This window comes from Ictidomys tridecemlineatus, chromosome 2 (assembly GCF_052094955.1).
Source record: "Ictidomys tridecemlineatus isolate mIctTri1 chromosome 2, mIctTri1.hap1, whole genome shotgun sequence".
Taxonomy (NCBI): domain Eukaryota; kingdom Metazoa; phylum Chordata; class Mammalia; order Rodentia; family Sciuridae; genus Ictidomys; species Ictidomys tridecemlineatus.
The window spans coordinates 16306234-16327723 of NC_135478.1; the positions used below are offsets into that span (position 1 = coordinate 16306234).

At 42.8% G+C, this 21490-nt stretch overlaps 1 protein-coding gene across 1 annotated transcript; it reads left to right on the top strand.

The window, feature by feature from the left end:
* The first annotated feature begins 734 nt into the window (after positions 1 to 734).
* Positions 735 to 21409, top strand: Elp6 (elongator acetyltransferase complex subunit 6). Its single transcript, XM_005332936.5, has 7 exons — positions 735 to 949; positions 3969 to 4047; positions 5612 to 5682; positions 9558 to 9676; positions 12583 to 12784; positions 15673 to 15819; positions 18056 to 21409. The coding sequence occupies exons 1-7, from the start codon at positions 896 to 898 to the stop codon at positions 18182 to 18184; spliced, it is 801 nt and encodes a 266-aa protein (XP_005332993.1). The 5' UTR covers positions 735 to 895; the 3' UTR covers positions 18185 to 21409.
* Positions 21410 to 21490: the final 81 nt, after the last annotated feature.

Consider the following 21490-nt stretch of genomic DNA (forward strand, 5'->3'; position numbering starts at 1 on the left):
AGTACATGGGATTACAGACGTGTCCACAATGCCAGGTAAATCAAATTAATTTCGGGTAAAAAGTTAATTTCTGTACAAAGATCCTGAGGAGCAAGGGCACATTTCCTTTTGTGTGTGTGTGTGTGTGTAATAATATATCCATACGTGCCGACAATTACACAGTATAATTTGATCGATTTCATTCTCCAGTACCTCCTCTTTCCCTCCCCTCCCTCCCCCATCCCCTTCTTCTATTCTACTGGTCTCCTTTTTTAAAAAATTTGCTCTAATTAGTTATACGGGACAGTAGAATGCGTTTTGACACCTTGTACACAAATGGAGCGCAACGTCTCATTCCTCTGGCTGTACATGGTGCAGAGTCACACCAGTACTGTAATCATACATGTATGTAGGTAATAAAGTCTCTCATTCTACGGTCCTTCCCATCCCCACGGCCCCCGCCCCCACTCCCCTCCGCGCAATCCACTCCCCTCACTATGGCTCAGCATCCGCTTAACAGACAAAACATTCGGCCTTTGGTTTTGGGCGATTGGCTCATTTCACTTAGCATGGCGTGCTCTAGTTGGGTAAGGGCACTCTCGACCATCGAGTTAGTGAAGGCCAGGCACTGAGCAAGGAGGGCATGGGAGACGAGAGACCAAAAACCATTAGAGCCGCAGATCAGCAGCTACGGCACAGCGTTCCGCCTCCCCAGGCGCGACGCGCTTTCCGCGCGTGCGCCCGCAGCGGCCCACCGAGCGCCCGTCTATTGGCTGCGGTAGAGTTCCCAGGAGTGGCGTTGCGTATGCGCGCGCATCGCGCAACAGTGTAATCGCGGGTGTGTGCTGTTCTTCGTACTCCGGAGCCCCCGCAGCACCGGTTTCTCATCCAGAGCTCTAGTCACCGGGAGCTTGGAATGTTCCCGGAACTTAATAACCTTCTGAACACCACCCCTCCCGGGGTGGAGCAGGTAAGAGGTTGCGCGGCCCGGAAGGGGGCGGGTCCTGGGAGCGTGACGGAAGACTGCATCCGGGACGTAGGGCTCACGGTGGGGAGGCACGCGGACTGTCTGGGCTTGGATCCTGGGTGTTGTAGTGTGGAGAGGCCTGTTCCTGAGCTTGAGCCCGGGGGAGAAGTGCTTCTTGACTGTCTCTCCGCCCTCAAAGGCCGTGCCTGCCCCTAAAAGCTTATCGGACGGTCGGATTGGCTTAGTTTACAGACATATACTGGGGAGACTTTTGTGCGCTCACTGGGATGGGGTCCCTGGCGCCCAAGAGAGATTGCAGAGTTTTTTTTTTTTTTAATGTTGTTGATAGAACTTTAATTAATTAATTTATATGTGGTGCTGAGAATCGAACCCTGTGCCTCACACATGCTCGGCAAGTACTCTGCCACTGGGCCGCAACCCAGCCTATGCAAAGGAGTTTGAGAGAAGACTGAGCCTGATTGTCTTCCTACTTTGTCCTGGAGCGCTCGGCAGGTGTCCTAGAACGCGGCAGTACCTGTCTCCTGTGGTGTCTAGTAGGGTCTTCAAAGGGTTGTTCAAAGCCAGCCTGCGGTGCCGCAGCCTAGCTACTGTTTATTCCACCTTTCTCACACCTGGGAATATTTTAATTTTAATGCAGACCTACCTTTTCCAAGAACACATCTGACTTAATCCATAACCTCGATCTTCCCAATGAAGTGGTTGGTTTCTCCAGGTGTTAAAGAGCTGAGGCCTTCTGGGAATTGAGGCAGCGCGAACTACGCCCCTCCCCGAAATTCTTGTGATCAAGTCAAAAAGATTGCAGACATGTTGTCCAGAGTAACAGGCTTGAGTTTATTAGAAGGAATGGGAAAGGAGAAAGGGGAGAGAGTTGGTCTTTTTAAGAGAGGGACGGCATGCTTCTCCGCCCTCCAGTTTTTTTTTTTTAATATTTATTTTTTAGTTGTAGTTGTGCACAATATCTTTATTTTGTTTATTTTTATGTGGTGCTGAGGATCGAACCCAGGGCCTCACACGCGCTAGGTGAGCACTCTACTACTGAGCCACAACCCCAGCCCCTGCCCTCTAGTTTTATTGCGGGACCCAGGGAAGTTTCCAGAGTCCTGGCCCAGGGCCACCTCTTGACTTTTGACAGCAGGATGACATCAGACTTGTTATTTATTTTTATTTTTAATTTTTTTGTAGTTGTAGATGGACAGCCAGTCTTTATTATGTTTGTTTATTTATTTTTTTAATGTGCTAAGCATGGAAACTAGTGCCTCACACATGCTAGGCAAGCATTCTGCCACTGAGCTGCAGCCCTAGCCTGGACATCAGACTTTCAAGTCCATACTGCCATGCCAGCTCTAAGTCACTTTGGCCCATGCTGAATGGTTCTGATTGGAATCTGTTCTTAAAGATTTTATGGTTAGGGGGATTATTTTTATCTCCCTGAGTTTGGAGAACTGGTCTGTGAAAGAGTCACAAAAATGACTGCTATAGGATAACTTGTGTTTTTCTTATCAGAATTATTTTGGAACTGCATTTCTCCTGCAGATAACAGATAGTTTACTGAAGTGACATATCTTGTCACTTAAGCCAGTCAGGGCTGCAGGTAAGTTGCTTTTTAAAAGAAAGTATTTGGGAGCTGGGTTGTGGCCCAGTGGTAGAGCGCTTGCCTAGCATATGTGAGGCACTAGGTTTGATTCTCAGCATATAAATAAATAAAATAAAGGTTCATTGCCAACTAAAAATATGTAAAAAAAAAAAAAGCATTTAGGGGTCAGTATAGGGAGCCCAGTTTATAGAATTATGCCTTTAACCTTACATTTCCACTGCTCACATCTGTCCCCTATCACAGGCAGCCATGATACCAGATAGTGTGGGGCAAATTGTAGTTTCAATAGATTCTTATGGATTTTGGTTGCCCAGCAATTCTCATGTGTTTAAGCCTCCAGATGGCGCTGGTTTCTTTGCCAGTTACTAGAGCACTTCTGAAGTCCTCACCCTGGACCAGAGTGAGGTTTGAAATGGCACCAGGAAATGAAAGCATTGGGGAGGGGGTAATCCTCAAGGTTACTTATATTTTATAAGTGAAAAAACTAAAGCCCAGAGAAGTTAGGCACTTGCCTAAAGTCACACAGTTTGAAGATGGCATGTGTGATACCACTTGATCCTGATGTTCCGTGTCATTGACAGAACTAGAGTTGTCTGGGGTAGGGCAACCAGACTCTGCAGAAGCCATCTTTAGAGGTATTTTCAAAGACACTCCAAGATTTGAACCCCATTTGAAGCAGACCACCAAGAGAACTGTGTAATTGCTCATCTCTGTAAACAGCTATTTCTTCCCCTCTCCCCCACCTCACAGACAGAATTGACATTGGAATTAGAAATAGGGAAGAAGTTATGTCAGAAGACCTTTTTGAAGGTCCTTTCCCTGTCCTGCAATCTGATTGATTGGCATCTGATGGTCAGCACTTCCTTTGCTAAGGATTTGATTCTCCCCAAGACTGGTGCCTGAGTTACTAAAGTGAGGAATGGAAAGAGAGGAATTTTATTCTGTGTTTTGCTTTAAGAGAGTGGAGGCTGAGATATGCTTGTCTGTCATAAGTTACCTAATACTCATAATTTTCCCCCATAATTGTGATTTATTTTCTTCAATTTGGGGTAAGTTTAGCATATTTATCATTTAAAAATACATTTTCTAGCCAGGCATTGGTGGTGCATATCTGTAATCCCAGCAACTCTGCAAAAATTTTTTTGCAGGAGCATTGCAAGTTCAAGCCAGCCTCAGCCACTTAGCAAGACCCTCAACAATTTAGCAAAACTGTCTTAAAAATTTAAAAAGGGTTAGGGATGTAGCTCAGTGGTAAAGTGTGTCCCTGGTTTCAATCCCAAATACTAGAAAAACCCCAACATTCTAGGTGTCTAGGTGGAGAAATTTAGGAGAGACCAGTATTTCTACACTGGGCTGATCTCTTTTCAGGAAGTCTAATTCACCTTTTTGTGTCCTCTTAACTTTTAGGGAAAACTGACTTTACTCTGTGATGCCAAGACAGATGGCAGTTTCCTTGTCCACCATTTTCTTTCCTTCTACCTCAAAGGTATGACTCTCATTAATTCTGTAAAAAAACCTAAGGCAAAAAAGGAAAAGAAAAAAGGAGAAGAAGAGTAAGAAAAACTTTGAGGAAGCAATGGGAAGAGCATTGATTGACACACACCTATAGTCCCAGCTACTCCGGAAGCTAAGGCATGAGGATCAAAAGTGCTAGGCCACCCTGGGCACCTTTTTTTATTACAAAATAATAAAAATAAATAAATAAAAGGCTCAGAATTTAACTTAATGGTGGAACACTTGCCCACAAGCACAAGGTAGAAGGCATTTATTAATCATGGGGCTATAGCTCCATGGTAGAGAATGGGTCTTGCATGTGTGAGGTCATAAATTCAATTCCTAGAAACGCAAGTATAAATAACCAGGGCTTTGGTGTCTGAGTAACTAGGGACTTTTTTTTTTATTAGGAACAGATTACTGGTCCATCTGTTCCCTCTTTCAAAGAGTGGCATGTGCTTACTGTAACCATGTCCTGCCTTCCCCTTCTCCAGGTTCTGTGCAGACACTACCTCACCGAGCTTCCTGACTTAATTGTTTCTAAATCCTTCTGTGTTTTTAGTCTCTGGGTACTTGACCCCATTGACATTTTTCCCTGGCAGTAGTTGCTTCCTAAAGAATATCTGCAGTTCACATTTGGAAGTAGACTAGAAAAAGAAAATAACCTAAAGAAAAAGAAATTCATTTATCAGTGGATTCTCCTGTGCCAAGCCAGGATATAAAGTAAATAATAATTTACAACTTCGAAAGTGATTTTCTTTCAGATGATGGGATTGTCAGCGCAGAAAAAGCAACAGAATTGGGTTGGGATTGTGGCCCAGTAGTAGAGCGCTTACCTAGCATGTGTGAGGCCCAAGGTTCGATCCTCAGCACCACATAAAAATAAATAAAATAAAGATATCGTGTCCAACTACAATTTAAAAAAATAAATATAAAAAGAAAGAAACAGCATGCTACAGAATCTACAGATAAATTAGGATTATTACAGTTAGTCAAGTAGCTGGAGACCTTGTGGTCCTTGTATTTTGTATTGGATATAAGACTAGTTTAAAAAATGGGCTGGGCACTGTGGTGCATGCCTGTAGTCTTATAGAGCCTTGGGTAGCTGGGGTAGGAGGATTGCAAGTTCAAGGCCAGCCTCAGCAACTTACTGAAGCCATAAGCAACTTAATGAGACCCTGTCTCAAAATAAAAAGTGCTGAGCATGTAGCACAGTGTTCAAGCAGCCCTTGGCTCAATCCTCAGTACCAGAAAAGTAAAAAATTAATTACATTCCTGTATACCAAGAGTAAACAGAAAAGAAAAAAGTTGAAAAAGAAACACTTTCTAATGGGACAAAAGTAATTGAACAGAAATACATCTCAGAAGCAGTGAATTAAGGCATAACTGTTAAATATGAGGAAAAGTGCATCTTAGATGCAAATTAGGTGTGTCAGGCTGCAAGGCCTCCTCTGGATATTTAGATCTGCCTCAGTGTTTTTGTTTCCAGAGGTATGAAGTGTGGGATGGATTATAAGCAGGGGAGTTATTAAAAGTCAATTTGTTTTCTTTTCTAGCTAACTGTAAAGTCTGCTTTGTGGCACTTGTCCAGTCTTTCAGTCACTACAATATCGTGGGACAGAAGCTGGTAAATATTTTAGACCTCCATGGTGCGGTTCCTGAGTGAGAATGTATGCCATGCGTGTATGAATGTGGGCTAAGAATGGACTTTCCTGTTCGGGTTGTAGAGAATTTAGCAAAGAAGGGGACTGGGGATGTGGCTCAGTGGTAGAGTGCTTGCCTATCATGCACTGAAGCTCTGGGCTCCATCTAAGGAAATGTTGGACTTCTGAGCCCTTTATTTAAAAGGGAAAAGCAGCATCTTGGTGTGTGTTATTATTGAGAGTTTATATAAGCAGACTTGTTGTTTGTGGATGTCAATTAATCAAATACTTCTACTAAAAGGTTTCTCCTTCTCACTGTGAGCTTTCATCTTGGTCCTGCTATGTTGGAGATCACAGATTGGTCTCTTGCCAAGTTAGTTGCTTCCCACTTTATCCCCATCTAGGACTTGAGACCCAAAAGTGGAAAGAGGTGCTTTTTGTTGCCTGCCCCTCACCTACATCAGATATAGTCAGATGAGAATAGCATAGCCAAGAGACCAGTGGACTTCCTCCCCTAGCTGGAGCCATGATCTATGATCTGTGACCAGCTGTACGTACTCCCTGAGCATGGGAACTGAAGAGGTCTGAAGGGGCCATGTCAGTCTTAGAGAGGGAAGGAACCAGGCCACCTGCTTTTTTCTTTTTTTCTGCAGTGCTAAGTATTGAACCCAAGGCTTCACACATACACAAGGCCTCTGGCACTGAGCCACATTCCCAGCCCCACAGTGATCTTTAAAATGCCAGTCTTACTGTTAGGCCAAGTCACTGCCTTTTCTGTGTTTGGGAGAAACAAATGAAGGGTAAGAGAAGGGCAACTTCTTCCTGTCCTCTAGAGAAGGAAGAAACTCCTGTGTTGGAGGTGAGGGCATGAGCTCCAGGAGAGCAGCCCTGTACGGACCAACATTGCATTACAGGTCACTGAGGCATGTCTCAGGCCTTAGCCTCTGCTTCAGGATGAGCAGGCTGTGCACTCTCACATCCAGATTGGCCATTTTCCTTTCACCTTTGAGTGGTCATCAGCCCAGCAGGAATGGCATGCCCAGCACTTGGATGTGGAGTGAGCTTCCATGCTTGTGGCACGTTATTGCATTTATATAAGTGGACTGGTAGTGAGCCAGAGCAAAGTGAGGATCAGAAGTCTGTGTGTGTTTTGTGTGTGTTTGTGCAGCTGTAGAACCACAAAATTTGTGGGATAGTGGAGGGTACTTGATGTTTGGTATGTGAGTGAGCAGTTGAGACCTGGTTTAGAGCCTGGGATCACTTTCCATGTGATCTGTTTCTGCACAGGTGGAGTGGGGAGTGTGTATTCAGTATGCAACTTCATCCCTGTGTGTTCATTGAAATGCAGATCCTGGGCCGTGCCCTCATTCTGGAAGTCTGAAATCAGGCCCAGGGATCTGCCTTTTTCTTTTCTTTTCCCTTCCTCCCTCCCCCCCTCTTTCTTTTTTTTTTTTTTTTTTTTTTTTTGCAGTGCTAGAAATTGAATGCTGGGGAAGCACCATAAGCTCTCAATAGCCTATGTTTATTTTGGTACCAGAGATTGAGCTAAGCCCAGGGGCACTTGACCATGGAGCCACATCCTCAGTCCTTTTTTATATTTTATTTAGAGATGAGGTCTAACTGAGTTGCTTAAGGCTTCGCTAAATTGCTGGCTGGCTTTGAACTCGTGATACTCCTGCCTCAGCCCCACAAACTGCTTGGATTATAGGCCTTTGCCACCATATACCCCATCCCCACCCTGTACCCCATCCCTATTTATCTATTTATTTATTTATAACCTTTATTTAATATATTTATTTTTATTGTGGTGTTGAGGGCTTCACACATACTAGGTGAGTGCTCTACCATTGAGCCACAACCCCAGCCCCTTATTTTTTATTTTGAGTCAGGGTTTCACTAAATTGCTGAGACTGGTTTTGAACCTGCAATTCTCCTGCCTCATCCTTCTGAACCACTGGGATCACAGGCATGTACCACCATGCTGGCTCAATATCGGATTTTAATTAACCATAGTAATATAAAGTTTTATATATATAAAATTTTAGTTGTCAAATGTACCTTTATTTTTATTTATTTATATGTGGTGCCAAGAATCCAACCCAGTGCTTCACACACGCTAGGCAAGCACCGTACCACTGAGCTACCACCCCAGCCCCTAAAGTGTTACTTTTAAATGTGTGCACTTATAAAAATAAGCACAGGGCTGGGGATATAGCTCCATAGATAGAGTGCTTGCCTCTCATGCACAAGGCACTGCGTTCAGTCCCCAGCATCACACACACAAACACACATACACACACAAAAAAGATCACACTTAAAATCATCATTAAGTGAATAATAAGACAATAGGTGAATGGTCAAAGTCTGGAAAATGATGATGCGGGCAAAAGGGCCAGGCTTTTGGTTTCATCTGGCTCTTTTTCCTGCATCAGTGGCACATGATCTCAAAGTCTGAATTTATTTATTTATTTTAGTTATTGATGGACCTTTATTTGATTAATTTACTTACATGTGGTGCTGAGAATCAAACCCAGTGCCTCACACATGCTAGGCAAGCACTCTACCACTGAGCTACAACCCCAGCCCAAGGTTCTGGAATTTTTAAAGAATACAACTAAGCCAGATGAGGTGGCACACCTGTGATCCCAGCAATTCAGGAGGTTGAGGCAGAAGGGTCATAAGTTCAAGGACACCCTTAGCAATTTAGCAAGACTGTCTCAAAATAAAAAAATAAAAAGGGCTAGGGCTGTAACTCGGTGGTAACGTGTCCCTGGATTCGATACCCAGTACAAGGAAAAAAAAAAAAAAAAGATAAAACTCATAGCCACTGCTGCTGTAATCCTAGCAGCTCAGGAAGCTGAGGCAGGAGGATCCGGAGTTCAAAGCCAGCTTCAGCAAAAGCAAGGTGCTAAGCAAATCAGTGAGAACCCTATCTCTAAATAAAATATAAATAGGGCTAGGGGTGTAGCTCAGTGGTCAAGTGCTTCTGAGTTAATCTCTAGTACCTAAAAAAAAAAAAAAAAAAGATACAACTCATAAACTGCAACTGTCAATCTCCCTGAAATATAGTAAGAACTCTTTATGAGTAAATTCTCATCTGGACATGGTGGCACATACCTATAATCCCAGCAATTTGGGAGGCTAAGGTGTTCAAGGCTAGCCTAGGCAACCTAAAGAGACCATTTCAAAGAAAGAAAGTTAAAAACCAAAAATATCAATATTGCTTAATCTTAAAATTTGTGTGTGTGTGTGTGTGTGTGTTTATGTGTTTAAGCAAAATAATGTAAATTCTTAAAAATGTGGCAGTTAAATGGAAATGCATGTCTGAAAACAAAATGAGGATTGTGAGCTGGGAATGCCCAGGGGCAAGAAAGTATGGGCTTGTATTAAGAGTAGACAGGGGGCTGGGGTTGTGGCTCAGTGGTAGAGTACTTACCTAGCATGCATGAGGCATTGGGTTTGATCCCCAACACCACATAAAAATAAATAAATAAATACACAAAATAAAGGTATTAAAAAAATGACAGCATGTTTAAAAAATATATATAGAGAAAGAGGGCTGCGCACCTGTAATCCCAGCAGCTGGGAGGCTGAGACTGGAGGATCGCAAATTCAAAGCCAGCCTCAGTAAAAGCAAGGCACTAAGCAACTCAGTGAGACCTTGTCTCTAAATAAAATACAAAATAGGGCTGGGGATGTGGCTCAGTGGGCAAGTGCCATGGTCAAAAAAAATAATTAGACACGTTCACATTTGCAGGGTTTGGAATGTGTTTTGAACCTTCTTATGAGCTACATCTAGCCTCTCTAAAGGGTTCCTCTATAAGGCACAGTAATTCACTGTTCTTTTTCTCATCTTTAGGGTGTCAGTCTGACCATGGCACGGGAACGTGGGCAGCTTGTATTCCTTGAGGGTCTCAAGTCTTCAGTGGATGTCTTCTTCCAGGCTCAGGAGGAGCCACACCCGCTGCAGTTTCTCAGGTCAGAGTGCATACCTGACAGGTGGACCCAGGAAAGGTTTGCTGTGTGATTTCTTCTTGTGTAGGAGACAGAACTAGCTTCTGGGATCTGACACTTCACCTGGTGTTGCAGCATTATCAGAAAGCACATGGCTCACTTTTAATCCCAGCAGCTTGGGAGGCTAAGGCAAGAGGATTGTGATTTCAAAGCAAACCTCAGCAATTTAGCAAGGCCCAATTCAATGAGACCTTGTCTCTAAATAAAATTTTAAAAAGGGCTGGGGATGTGGCTCAGTAGTTAAATGCCCCTGTTCAATCCTTGGTAGCAAAAAGAATGTGCATGGCTCTCATCATGGTTCCAAGGTAACACAGTTGTCCCAAAGGCTACATACAGAAAGCATCATTTGCTGGGAGTATGGCAGAACAACCTGCTTTGCTGTTTTTCAAACCCTGGCTCAGAGCCATTGCATGTACAACTTTGCTTTATTCTTTCCTTGGTACAAGGATCAGCAAACTAAGGGCCTTGGGCTAGCCATGTTTTTTTTAAATTTTGTTTATATATTGTTTTTGGCTATTTTGATCTATGGTGATAGTGCATAGTTGGGACAGGGGCCATGTGACCCTCAATTTTAAATATTTAGTATCTACTCTCTATTTATTATCTGTCTCTTCTAACAAAAAATTTGTCATCACCTGGTTTGGTATCCAACATCACAGGTCTACATGGGTGCCATGGTGCAGGCCTGTAATCCCAGCAATTTGGAAGGCTGAGGCAGGAGGACTATAATTCAAGGCCAACTTGAGCAACTTAGTGACACCCTGTCTCAAAATTAAAAAGGGATAGGGATAGAGCTCGGTGATAAAGTGCCCCTGGGTTTAATACCCAGTACTACTAAAATAATTAATTTTAAAAAATCACAGATCTCAGATTGGTTTTCCTACTTCTGATCAGGAGTTCATATGAACTCTCCCCACTGCCTCCTTCTTTCAGGTATCCCCTTATACAGTGGACTAGAAGACTATATTCCCTGACTCCATCTATGATCTTGAACACATTCCTTAGTACCTCTAATCCTGGGTTTCTTCATCTGAATGTAAGGGCTAGTTACACCTGATCCCAAGGTGTGGGGAGTTGCTTCATTGTTAGGGAAGATAACCCAATGCCAAGAGCTCAGCCCTGGAACATGAGGCCCTGGGCTTCATTCCTCTACTCATTGCTGGGAGTTGACTGCTGGGGCATTCAGAAGGAGATGGATTAGCTTGTGTCATAAACAGGTCAGATCTGTTATGCTTAGAAACAGCTCTTAGACTACTATCCTTTACCACCAAAGCACCAGAATTGCTATTAAGCAATTTTTTTTTCCCTTTAGTACTAGGGATTGAACCTGAGGACACTATACCACTGAGCTACATCTCTAGATACTTTTTAATTTTTTATTTTGAGACAGATTCTCACTAAGTGACTGAGGCTGTTCTTGAACTTAGAATCCTCCTACCTCAGCCTCCCAAGTAGTTAGTATTATAGGCCTACACCACTGCACCTGGCCTGTTTAACTTTTTACAGCAACATGACCTCCTAGGAATTCTTTGTCTGCTTACTCCAATCTAATCTTCCAGGTGTCATGAACTCTTTTTTTTTTTTTTTTAGAATTTAACCTTTATTTTTTATTCATTTGTTTTATGTGGTGCTAAAGATTGAGCCCAATGCCTCATCCATGCTAAGCAGGTATTCTACAACTGAGCTACAACTCCAGCCCATAAATTCTCTCTTTTTCTTTTGTATCGGAGGCGTTTAACGACTGAGGCACATCCTCAGCCCTTTTTATATTTTATTTAGAGACAGGGTCTTGCTGAGTTGTTTAGGGCCTCACTAAATTGCTGAGGCTGGCTTTGAACTTGGCATCCTCCTGCCTCAGCCTCCTGAGCTGGTGGGATTACAGATATGCACCAGTGTGCCCAGCCTGGATGTATAATAAACTCTTGGGTTGAGAAACTATATTCTCTCTCTTTTTCTTTCTTCTTTTTTTTTGGGGGGGGGCGCAGAGGGGGTTCTGACGATTGAATCTCAGGGCACTCTGTTAATGAGCTCCATCCCCAGCTCTTAATATTTTTAATTTTGAGACAAGGTCTCACTAAATTGCTGAGGCTGGCCTTGAACTTGTGATCCTTCTGTCTCTTCTCCCCAAGTAGCTAAGGACACCACTGCACCTAGCTTGTATGGTGTGTCTCTTTTTTTTGCGGGACGGTACCCAGGATTGAACTCAGGGGCACTTAATCACTGAGCCACATCTCCAGCCCTATTTTGTATTTTATTTAGAGACAGGGTCTCACTTAGCACCTCACTGTTGCCTGAGGCTGGATCCTCTTGCCTTAGGTGTGTGCCACCACACCCAGCTGTATGGTGTCTTTTTTTTTTTTTTTTTTTTTACATGCTACTTTGTTTTTAGTTGTAGATGGATACAACACCACTTTTGTTTTAGTTTTATGTGGTGCTAAGGATCCAACCCAGTGCCTCACACATGCTAGGCAATTACTTTACTACTGAGCCACAACTTCAGCCCCTGTATGGTATCTTTTTTTTTTTTTTTTTTTGTGGTGCTGGGGATTGAACCCAGGGTCTTGTGCATGCGAGGCAAACCCTCTACCAGCCGAACTGTATCCCCAGCCCTGTATGGTATCTTTTAAGGCGCCCAGCAGCTATTCATTTTTGTGTTCTTCAGTTTCTAACAGTGCTTTGTACCTACTAGGCTGCAGGAAGTATTTGAATTGGAGTAAAACTTTCACATGAGCATGCCTTTTCTTTTCCAGATTGCCAAGAACTGTGATATAGTTCTTGGTCTCTTCTGGCACTTTCCTAGTGCCACTTGGTCCCACATAAATATTTGTAGAAAAAAATGAGCTCTGGTGACTTTTGTCTTGTTTCTCTAGGGAGGCCAGTGCTGGGAACTTGGAACCATTGTATCAGTTTGTACGGGAGGCCTTGAAACCCGTGGATAATGAGGAGGCTACCTGGAAGTGTCCAGTGCTGCTGGTGGATGACCTCAGTGTGTTGCTGAGCCTAGGCTTGGGGGCAGTGGCCGTGCTGGATTTCATCCACTACTGCAGAGCCACTGTGTGCCAGGAGTTAAAGGTACTAATGGAACTATTCTCCGTGCTGCCACCTGTGACCTCTAAAGAGTCCAGACAGGTCTGGACTCATTTGCTTGCAGTGATCTTTTTATTTGCTTAGGGTTTGATTTCCCTTTCCTCCGGCAGGTCTAGAATTCATGGTTTACCCACCCTGTTTTCCCCTATTGCCATTGCTTTAAAATAAATCCTTCAAAATAAAAGGAATGATCAGGGGGCTGGGGTTGGGGCTCAGAGGTAGAGCGCTTGCCTAGCATGCATGAGTCACTGGGTTCAATGTTCAGCAGCACATAAAAATAAAATAAAGATATTGTGTCCCCCTAAAACTAAAAAATAAATATTAAAAAAAAGTAAAAGGAATGACAGCACTGTGTTCAGTGGGACTGGTCACATGTGGCACAGTTCTGGGATGTTATTATTTCTTCATATATTTTGAACATCTGTTCAGATAAAGAGTATAAATTGCTTTGTATGTTCTTTTTTGTGGGTGGGGTACTGGAGATTGAGCCCAGGGTTTCACACTAAACTGCTTTAAAAATTATAAAGTGCAGCCAGGCACATGCCTGTAATTCCAGTTATCTGGGAGACTGAGGCTGGAGGTTCATGAGTATGAGGGCAGCCTGGGTAATTTAATTTAATTTAATAGCTCAGTGGTAGATTGCTTGCCTAGCACATATGAGGCACTGGGTTTGATCCCCAGCACCACATAAAAAACTAACAAAATAAAGGTATAAAAAATAAAAAGGGCTGGTAAATTAGCTCATTAGTAGAGTGCTTGCCTAGCAAGCATGAGGATTAAATTCTCAGTACAATAACAAATTTAAAGTGTATTAAAGTATAGGATATAAGATATCTTTATTGACGAGGCAAAACTAGAGATTTTGCCTTAATAGAGATATTTAACAGTGATTGTAAACCAACCACCTACCTCTCTGATGCCTGACTAGCAGCTAGAGTTGAGTGAGGTGAAGCTTGTATACACCAGCACACTTTCTAATATGGCAGCCACCCTTAAGAAGAGCTATGGAGCTCTAGGAACCTGTGGATGTTGGTGTGGCCCCATTCTGGCTGAGAATATGAAGTAGTGAGAGAGGAGCTGAGTGAGTTAGTGCCGGTGAGGATATCTAGCAGAGCATGTGGAACACCACCTGTGTACAGAAGCCTGCCTGGGAGCTGTGTTTTGGGAGCTCCTGAGGCTGGCCTGCCTCAGTCACAGGAACTAAGGTACTATTGTGAAGGTGGAGGGGAGAGTGAAGGAGGTAGTAAAAGTCACCTTCTGCAGCTCAGCTTGCTCTGTGTTCTATTATTACTCTCTTTTTGTAAAAATTACTTCTTTTAGTTCAAAAAGTGAAACAGGTTTAGTTAAAAAAAAAAAAAAGAAGAAGAAGAAAAGAAAGAAAAAAACTGTACAAAGAGTATTTTTAGCTGGGTGTCGTGGCACATGCCTGTAATTCTAGCGGCTCCGGAGGCTAAGACAGGAGGATCACAGAGTTCAAAGCCAGCTTCAGCAATGGTGAGGTGCTAAATGACTAAGTGAGACCCTGTCTCTAAATAAAGTACAAACTAGGACTGGGGATGCGGTTCAGTGGCCAAGTGCCCCGGGTTCAATTCCCTGTACCTCCCCCCAAAAAAGAGTACTTTAGTGAAAAGTAATTGTCTTTCTCCCTCCAATGTCTGTTTTCCTGGAGAGTCTATGTAATTGTGAGCATTTTTTTTAATATTTATTTTTTAGTTATAAGGGGACACAGTATCTTTATGTGGTGCCGAGGATCAAACCCAGTGCCTCAAGTGTACTAGGCAAGCACTATACCACTGAGCCACAACCCCAGCCCAATTGTGAACATTTTTATATGTTATTTGTCTCCCTGTATTTTCCTGCACATTACTGGTAATCTGCCACCCACACTCTTTGGGTTTTCTTTTTCCATTAAATAACACAGTGTCAGTATGTTTGTTATTCAAAAAAACAATACAACTGGACAGAATTCTTTTGAAAGAATTTATTATCTAAGCCATCACTTTTCTCTTTTTTCCTTTTGGTAGTACTGGGGATGGAACCCAGGTGCATGCTAAACCTACTGAGCTGTGTGCCCAACCCTCAGCTTTCACTTTTTTTTTCTTTTTCTTTTCTGAAGTAATGAAGGGGGTTCAATCAAACCCAAGGCCTGGAGCATGCTGAGTAAATGCTCTACCACTGAGCTATAACCCCAACCCTTTTTATTTTCTGTTTTGAGGCAAAGTTTCCCTACATTGCCCAGGTTGTTCTCGAATTTGTAATCCTTCTGCCTCAGCCTTCAGAATTGCTGGAATCCCACTGCAGGTGCATTCCACCACATCCATTCTTCCCCGTCATTTCTGCTTGGCTAACTCCTACTTGCCATTTAAAACTCAGGTCAGATGTGCTCATCACTTGGCCCCTCCTCTGACTTAGACAGGATGTGTCTCCTTTGTGTTCCCCAGCAGCCATTATTCCCTCTCTCTTAGACTTGTCATCCTGCAGAGCCTACATCTCTTATCTATATTGTGGTGTCTGATACACAGTAAGTACTCTGGAAACTTTTTGACTGGATGAATTGGGGTCTGGCAGAATGGTGGCACTTGTTATAATGTTCAGGAATTGAGGACACTGAAATAATTTTGATGACTATATGGTGAGCTTGATTTTAGATGAATGGAGCTGGGCCTGCTGGTGACTATGTCCAATGGATTATTAGAATTAGGGTTCTCCAGCCCAGCAGGAGTCCTTCCTGCTAAGGGGCTGACGGTAGCTACAGAAGTGTACAGGGAGGATGATCTGTGAGAGGATACACAGGGGTGGAGACACTGAGAGCCTGGTGTTCCTTGACCTTCATGTCCCTTTCAGTAAGCAATAATTTTCTGTGTCTGATGCAGGGAAATGTGGTGGCCCTGGTACATGATAGTGGAGATGCTGAAGATGAGGAGAATGATATCCTGCTGAATGGCCTCAGTCATCAGAGCCACCTAATCCTGAGAGCTGAGGGCCTGGCCACTGGTTTCTGCAAGGATGTACATGGACAGGTATGTAGGCGTTGGGGTTAGGGGTTCGCTGGGCAGTGGGCTGTTTGGCCCTGTGCTTGTGAATCCAGACTGTACAGGTGAGAGTCTCAGGTCTGAGGGAGGAATACCTAGGCCTGAGACATTCCTTCAGCTGGAAGGGAAACCTCAGAAGCTGTGTCAGTGCAAGTCAGTGACCTGTGCTAGATGGTGCTCAGCCTCATGAGTTAGGGCACATTTTCCACAGTGGTCTCCTTTGTGAACAAAGTAGAGCTCTGCTAAAAAGGAGACAGCTGTCTAGAGTGAATTGTAGGGGCTGTGATATCAAGTAATAGCAAAATTGCTCCACATATTCAGGCTAAAACTGTTCCTCTGAAAATGAAGACTTAAGGGAGCCCTTAGCTATGGACTGGCATTGCTCCCATCCCCACTGCTGCCTCTGCCAGAGTGCAGTACTTGAGCAGAAGCTAGGAGGGAAGCCAGCCTTTGCCCCTTCAAATGGGCTGCTGTGGTTCTGCACCTTTCTCAACTTCTCTGTTGGAATCATCTGTGGGCCTCCACCACAGCTTCCAGTTATCTTCCTGTTGACCACTCTTGATCCAGCAGCCATTCTCCTTGGTCCAGAGTTATTCAGAGCAAAATCTGGTAGATTTCAGCAAAGGAGCAAGCCCAGAAATGCTGTGTTGGTACCTGTGACACAGCATGAGAGGGTTCTGTGGGGTACCTGTGGTCCCTTTCAAGTCAGTGAAATTATCAGAATAAATGCCTAGGACTGGGGATGTAGCTCAGTGGTAAAGCACTGGCATAGCATATATTTGGTCAATCCTGGTATCACAAAACAACCCCCCCCCCCCAAAAAAAAAAAACATGCAAAAAATAAATGTCCAGTCTTTCTGAGCTTCTGTGTTGATTGTACAAATTCTAGTGTGTTGATTTTCAAAGTTATTCTAACCAACAAGTACAAAACCATGAATAGGAAAAAAACCAAATGGAGGGACTGGGAATGTGGCTCAAGTGGTAAACGTTCACTTGGCATGCGTGGGGCGCTGGGTTCCATCCTCAGCACCACATAAAAAAATAAAAATAAAAGATGTTGTGTCCACCGAAAAACTAAAAAAAAAAAAAAAAAAATTAAAAAAAAAAACGTATAGTTTTTCTCTGGGGGATTTTTTTTCCATCTTTTTTCTTTTGCTTTTACATTTTCTGTAACAAGCAAATATTACTATTGTATTGCAGGGGGAACCTTTAATTTTAGTTAGCTGGCAATAAGTTTATTTTAAAAGTTGGTCCCAGAGAGGGGAATGGGAATAGGAAAGACAATAGAATGAATTGGACATAACTTTCCTATGTTCTTTGTTTTTTTTTAAAGCACAGGTCTTTTATGGATATAAAAAAGTCAGTGGACCTTTATTGTTTATTTATTTTTTGGTGCTGGGGATTGAACTCAGGGACAAACAACCACTGAGCCATATCCCCAGCCCTATTTTGTATTTTAGGTAGAGGCAGGGTCTCACTGAGTTGCTTAGCACCTCAACATTGCTGAGGCTGGCTTTGAACTCAAGATCCTCCTGTCTCAGCCTCTCGAGCTGCTGGGATTATAGGTGTGTGCCACCACGCCTGGCTATTTATTTATTTATATGCGGTGCTGAGAACTAAACCTAGTGCCTCACATGGTAGGCAAGTGCTCTACCACTGAACCACATCCCCAACCCCTTTTCTGTGTTCTTATATGAATACACGAATAGTGTAACTCCAGATCATGTATAACCACAAAGATGGGAAGATGTATTCCATGTATGTATGATATGTCAAAATATACTCTACTGTCATATATATCTAAAAAGAATAAATAATTTAAAAAAATGTTGGTCCTACTAGGTGCAATGGCACACATCTTTAATCTTAGTGGCTCAGGAGGCTAAGGCAGAAGGATCACAAGTTTGAAGCCAGTCTTAGCAACTTAGTGAGGCCCAAGCAACTTAGAAAGACCCTATCTCAAAATAAAAAAAAAAATTAACAACTTTAAACAAAGGGCTAGGGATGTGGCTTATTAGCTAAACACCTCTGGGTTCAATCTTTGGTACCACTACTCCCCTTCCAAAAAAGTCATTGGTCCCATTACTGTATGGTTCGTCTGACAAAGATCCCATAGAAATCTCAATAAGAGGGCACAAAGTGGCTGAGCAAGGTTCACAGTAAAACAAACGGATGCTTGTAGTACTTGTGGCTGCCTCTCTTTCATTCTTCTCCCTCTCTGCAGCTAAGGATCCTTTGGCGGAGACCATTGAAGCCCACAGCCCAGCGGGATCGGAGCCTCACTTACCAATATAAGATACAGGATAAGAGTGTGTCCTTTTTTGCCAAAGGAATGTCTCCTGCTGTTCTGTGACCTGATTTAGGGGCAACCAAGGCTACTTTGGACTGTTTGGGATGTGGAAGACAAAGCAGCCCCACAGGATGGGGTCTTCTGCCTTTGTTATACTGTTTCAGGTTGGACTGGCAGCTCCCCTGTCACCAGGGAGGGGCTGTGATGGTGTGGGTGCCTTTGTTCCTCTGGGCCCTGTTCAGAAAACAGAGTGAAGATCCATGACCCTGAGTGAGGCTGGATATTCAACTCCAGCAAAAGGCACTTTGGAGCTTTCCATGTAAATACACTATAGCCCCACCTGCTCATTTTGGGTTATGTCTTTTAGAGCCAGAGTGGATTCAGTCTGCCATCAGGTGATAACCTGAATGGCAGGTGTCCAGAGTGACAACTAGGACAACTGTGGTTGGAATAAAGTGAGTTCTTACATTGGGGCTTCCTGGGGGTTGTGGGGTTGTCTCTTTTAAGTTGTTTTTTTTTTTTTTTTGGTACTGGGGATTGAACCCAGGGACACTGAACCATTGAGCCACATCTCCAGCCTTATTTTTGTATTTTAAAGTAGAGACAGAATCTCACAAAGTTGCTTAGCACCTCACTTTTGCTGAGTTCAATCCCCTAGACCATAAATAAATAAAATAAAGTTTCACATTAAAGCATTTAACTTGGGGCTGGGGCTGTAGCTCAGTGGTAGAGCACTTACCTAGCATGGGTTTGAGGCACTGGGTTCAATCCTCAGTATACCACATTAAAAATAAATAAATAAAAGTAAATGAAGTAAAGGTTAAATTCTTTTAAAAAAATTTTTTTAGTTGTAGTTGAACACAATATCTTTATTTTATTTATTTATTCTTATGTGGTGCAGAGGATCAAACCCAGGGCCTCGCACGAGCTAGGCCAGCATTCTACCACTGAGCCACAACCCTAGCCCAAGTTTAAATTCTTCTTCTTTTTTTTTTTTTAATTTATACATGACAGCAGAATGCATTACAATTCTTATTACATATATAGAGCACAATTTTTCATATTTCTGGTTGTATACATAGTATATTCACACCAATTTGTGTCTTTATACCTGTTCTTTGGATAGTAATAATCATCACATTCCACCATCATTAATTACCCCATGCCAGTTCCCTTCCCCTCCAACCCCTCTGCCCTATCTAGAGTTTGTCTGTTTCTCCCATGCTCCCGCTCCCTATCCCACTATGAATCAGCCTCCTTACATCAAAGAAAATATTCGGTATTTGGTTTTTGGGATTGGCTAACTTCACTTAGCATTATCTTCTCTAACTCCATCCATTTACCTGCAAATGTCATGATTTTATTCTCTCTTATTGCTGAGTAATATTCCATTGTGTATATATGCCACATTTTTTAATCCATTCATTTACTGAAGGGCATCTAGGTTCGTTCCACATGTAGCTATTGTGAATTATACTCTTGGAGGCTAGGGCAGGAGGATCCCAAGTTTGAGGACAGCCTGAGCAACTTGGTGAGACCCTGTCTCAAAATAAAATAAGGTAGCTCAGTGGTATAGTACTTGCCTAGCACATGTGAGGCCCTGGGTTTGAAAGTACTGCTACACAAAAGAAAAGATCTCTAGTGCAGGGAGTTAACTTCTTGTATCCTTGCTGTCTGATATATGATAGGAACTTGAGTATGAATTCATCATTGAGATTTTAAAGTTTTTTTTTAGTGACTATTATGGCTATTAGGGTGGCTCCCATTTATTGGAATAGAGACATTTTATTGTTTACCCTCTGGTTTAATTTGTTTCAACAGCCACACAGAGTGGTGTTCTTAGTTGCAGCCTGGGTCTTGACTTCTAAGTCAATCCCCTGAAGCAAAGTCAGTCCTCTTGGCCGTGGAGCTGCTGTTTGTGTCAGAACTAGAATTTGAATGCGAGGAGTCTGACCCTGTAGCAGCCTTTTCCACTTTATCATATTGCCAACTGCTATTACTCATACTTAATTCATGGTCAACACGAGACCAAATGCAAGTGATTGCAGAGGCAGCCCCATATCATGATGAAACACCCTTGTCTGTTCATGACAGGCCAGGCAGCTGGGCAATAGGCTGGAACTTGGAGTCTCGGGTCCCAAACTGACTGATGCCACCTGGTCAATCCTGAATGAACTTGGGCACATCTTCCTTCTCTAGGGGAATGCTTCTGCATCTGTGAATATACCATTCTTTGTTTTTCAAGATTGTCTATGGGATTGGGATTAGATATTTCATTTTTTGGTGCTGGGGATTTCATGCATTGGTGCTTTACCACTAAGCTACATCCCCAACCTTTTTTTTTTTTGAGACAGTATCTTGCTAAGTTGCTTTGGGCCTGGGTTGAGATTGGTCTTGGACTTGCGCTCTTCCTATCTGAGCCTCCTGAGTCACTTGGATTACAGCTGTGTGTCACCACACCTGGCAAGAACAGATTTAAGAATAGGCACAGGGTAGAAGCTGAAGTACTTGGGAATTATCGTCATTTCTTGATGATTTCCAGGCTCCACTAGTTTTTTTTTTTCAAACTTTTTAAAGAGAGAGAGAGAGAAAATTTATTTATTTATTTTTCAGCGGACACAACATCTTTGTTGGTATGTGGTGCTGAGGATCGAACCTGGGCCGCACGCATACCAGGCGAGCGCGCTACCCCTTGAGCCACATCCCCAGCCCTTTTTTTTAGTTTTAAATTGTTGATAGATCTTTATTTTATTTATTTAAATGTGGTACTGAGAATTGAACCCAGTGCCTCACACATACCAGATAAGTGTGCTACTGCTGAGCCCCAGCCCCATCCCCTCCATTAGTTTTTTTTTTTTTTTAATGTTTTAGTTGTCAGTGGACCTTTACTTTATTGATTGATATGAGGTGCTGAGAATCGAACCCAGTGCTTTACACATGCCATGCAAGTGTTCTGCCACTGAGCTACAGCCCAGCCCTCCATTAGTTTTTAAAATTTCTGAATTTATGTTTCTTGAGGGCAGCAATCTGAAGTAAGGCTGAGCTTGGGCCATTGGGGCTAAATGGAGCTGTTCTATGTGAATATTACATATAAAAAGTAAGATCAAGTATCTGCAACTTAGTTGAAATGCATAAAAATAAGATGGATTGATAAGTGGATAAAGCAATAAATGTTTCAGGGAGATATGAGATACTAACATTCACAGTTGTAGAGCTTGGGTATATGCTTGGTCACTGTAGTTCCTTCAGCTGTTCTGTATGCTGTTATAATAAAATATTGAGAGAGAATCCCTAAAGTCATGGCCATTTCATTCTACTCTATGGGAGAGAGGGAATACATTCTATGAAAGATTTATCAGGAGCCCATAA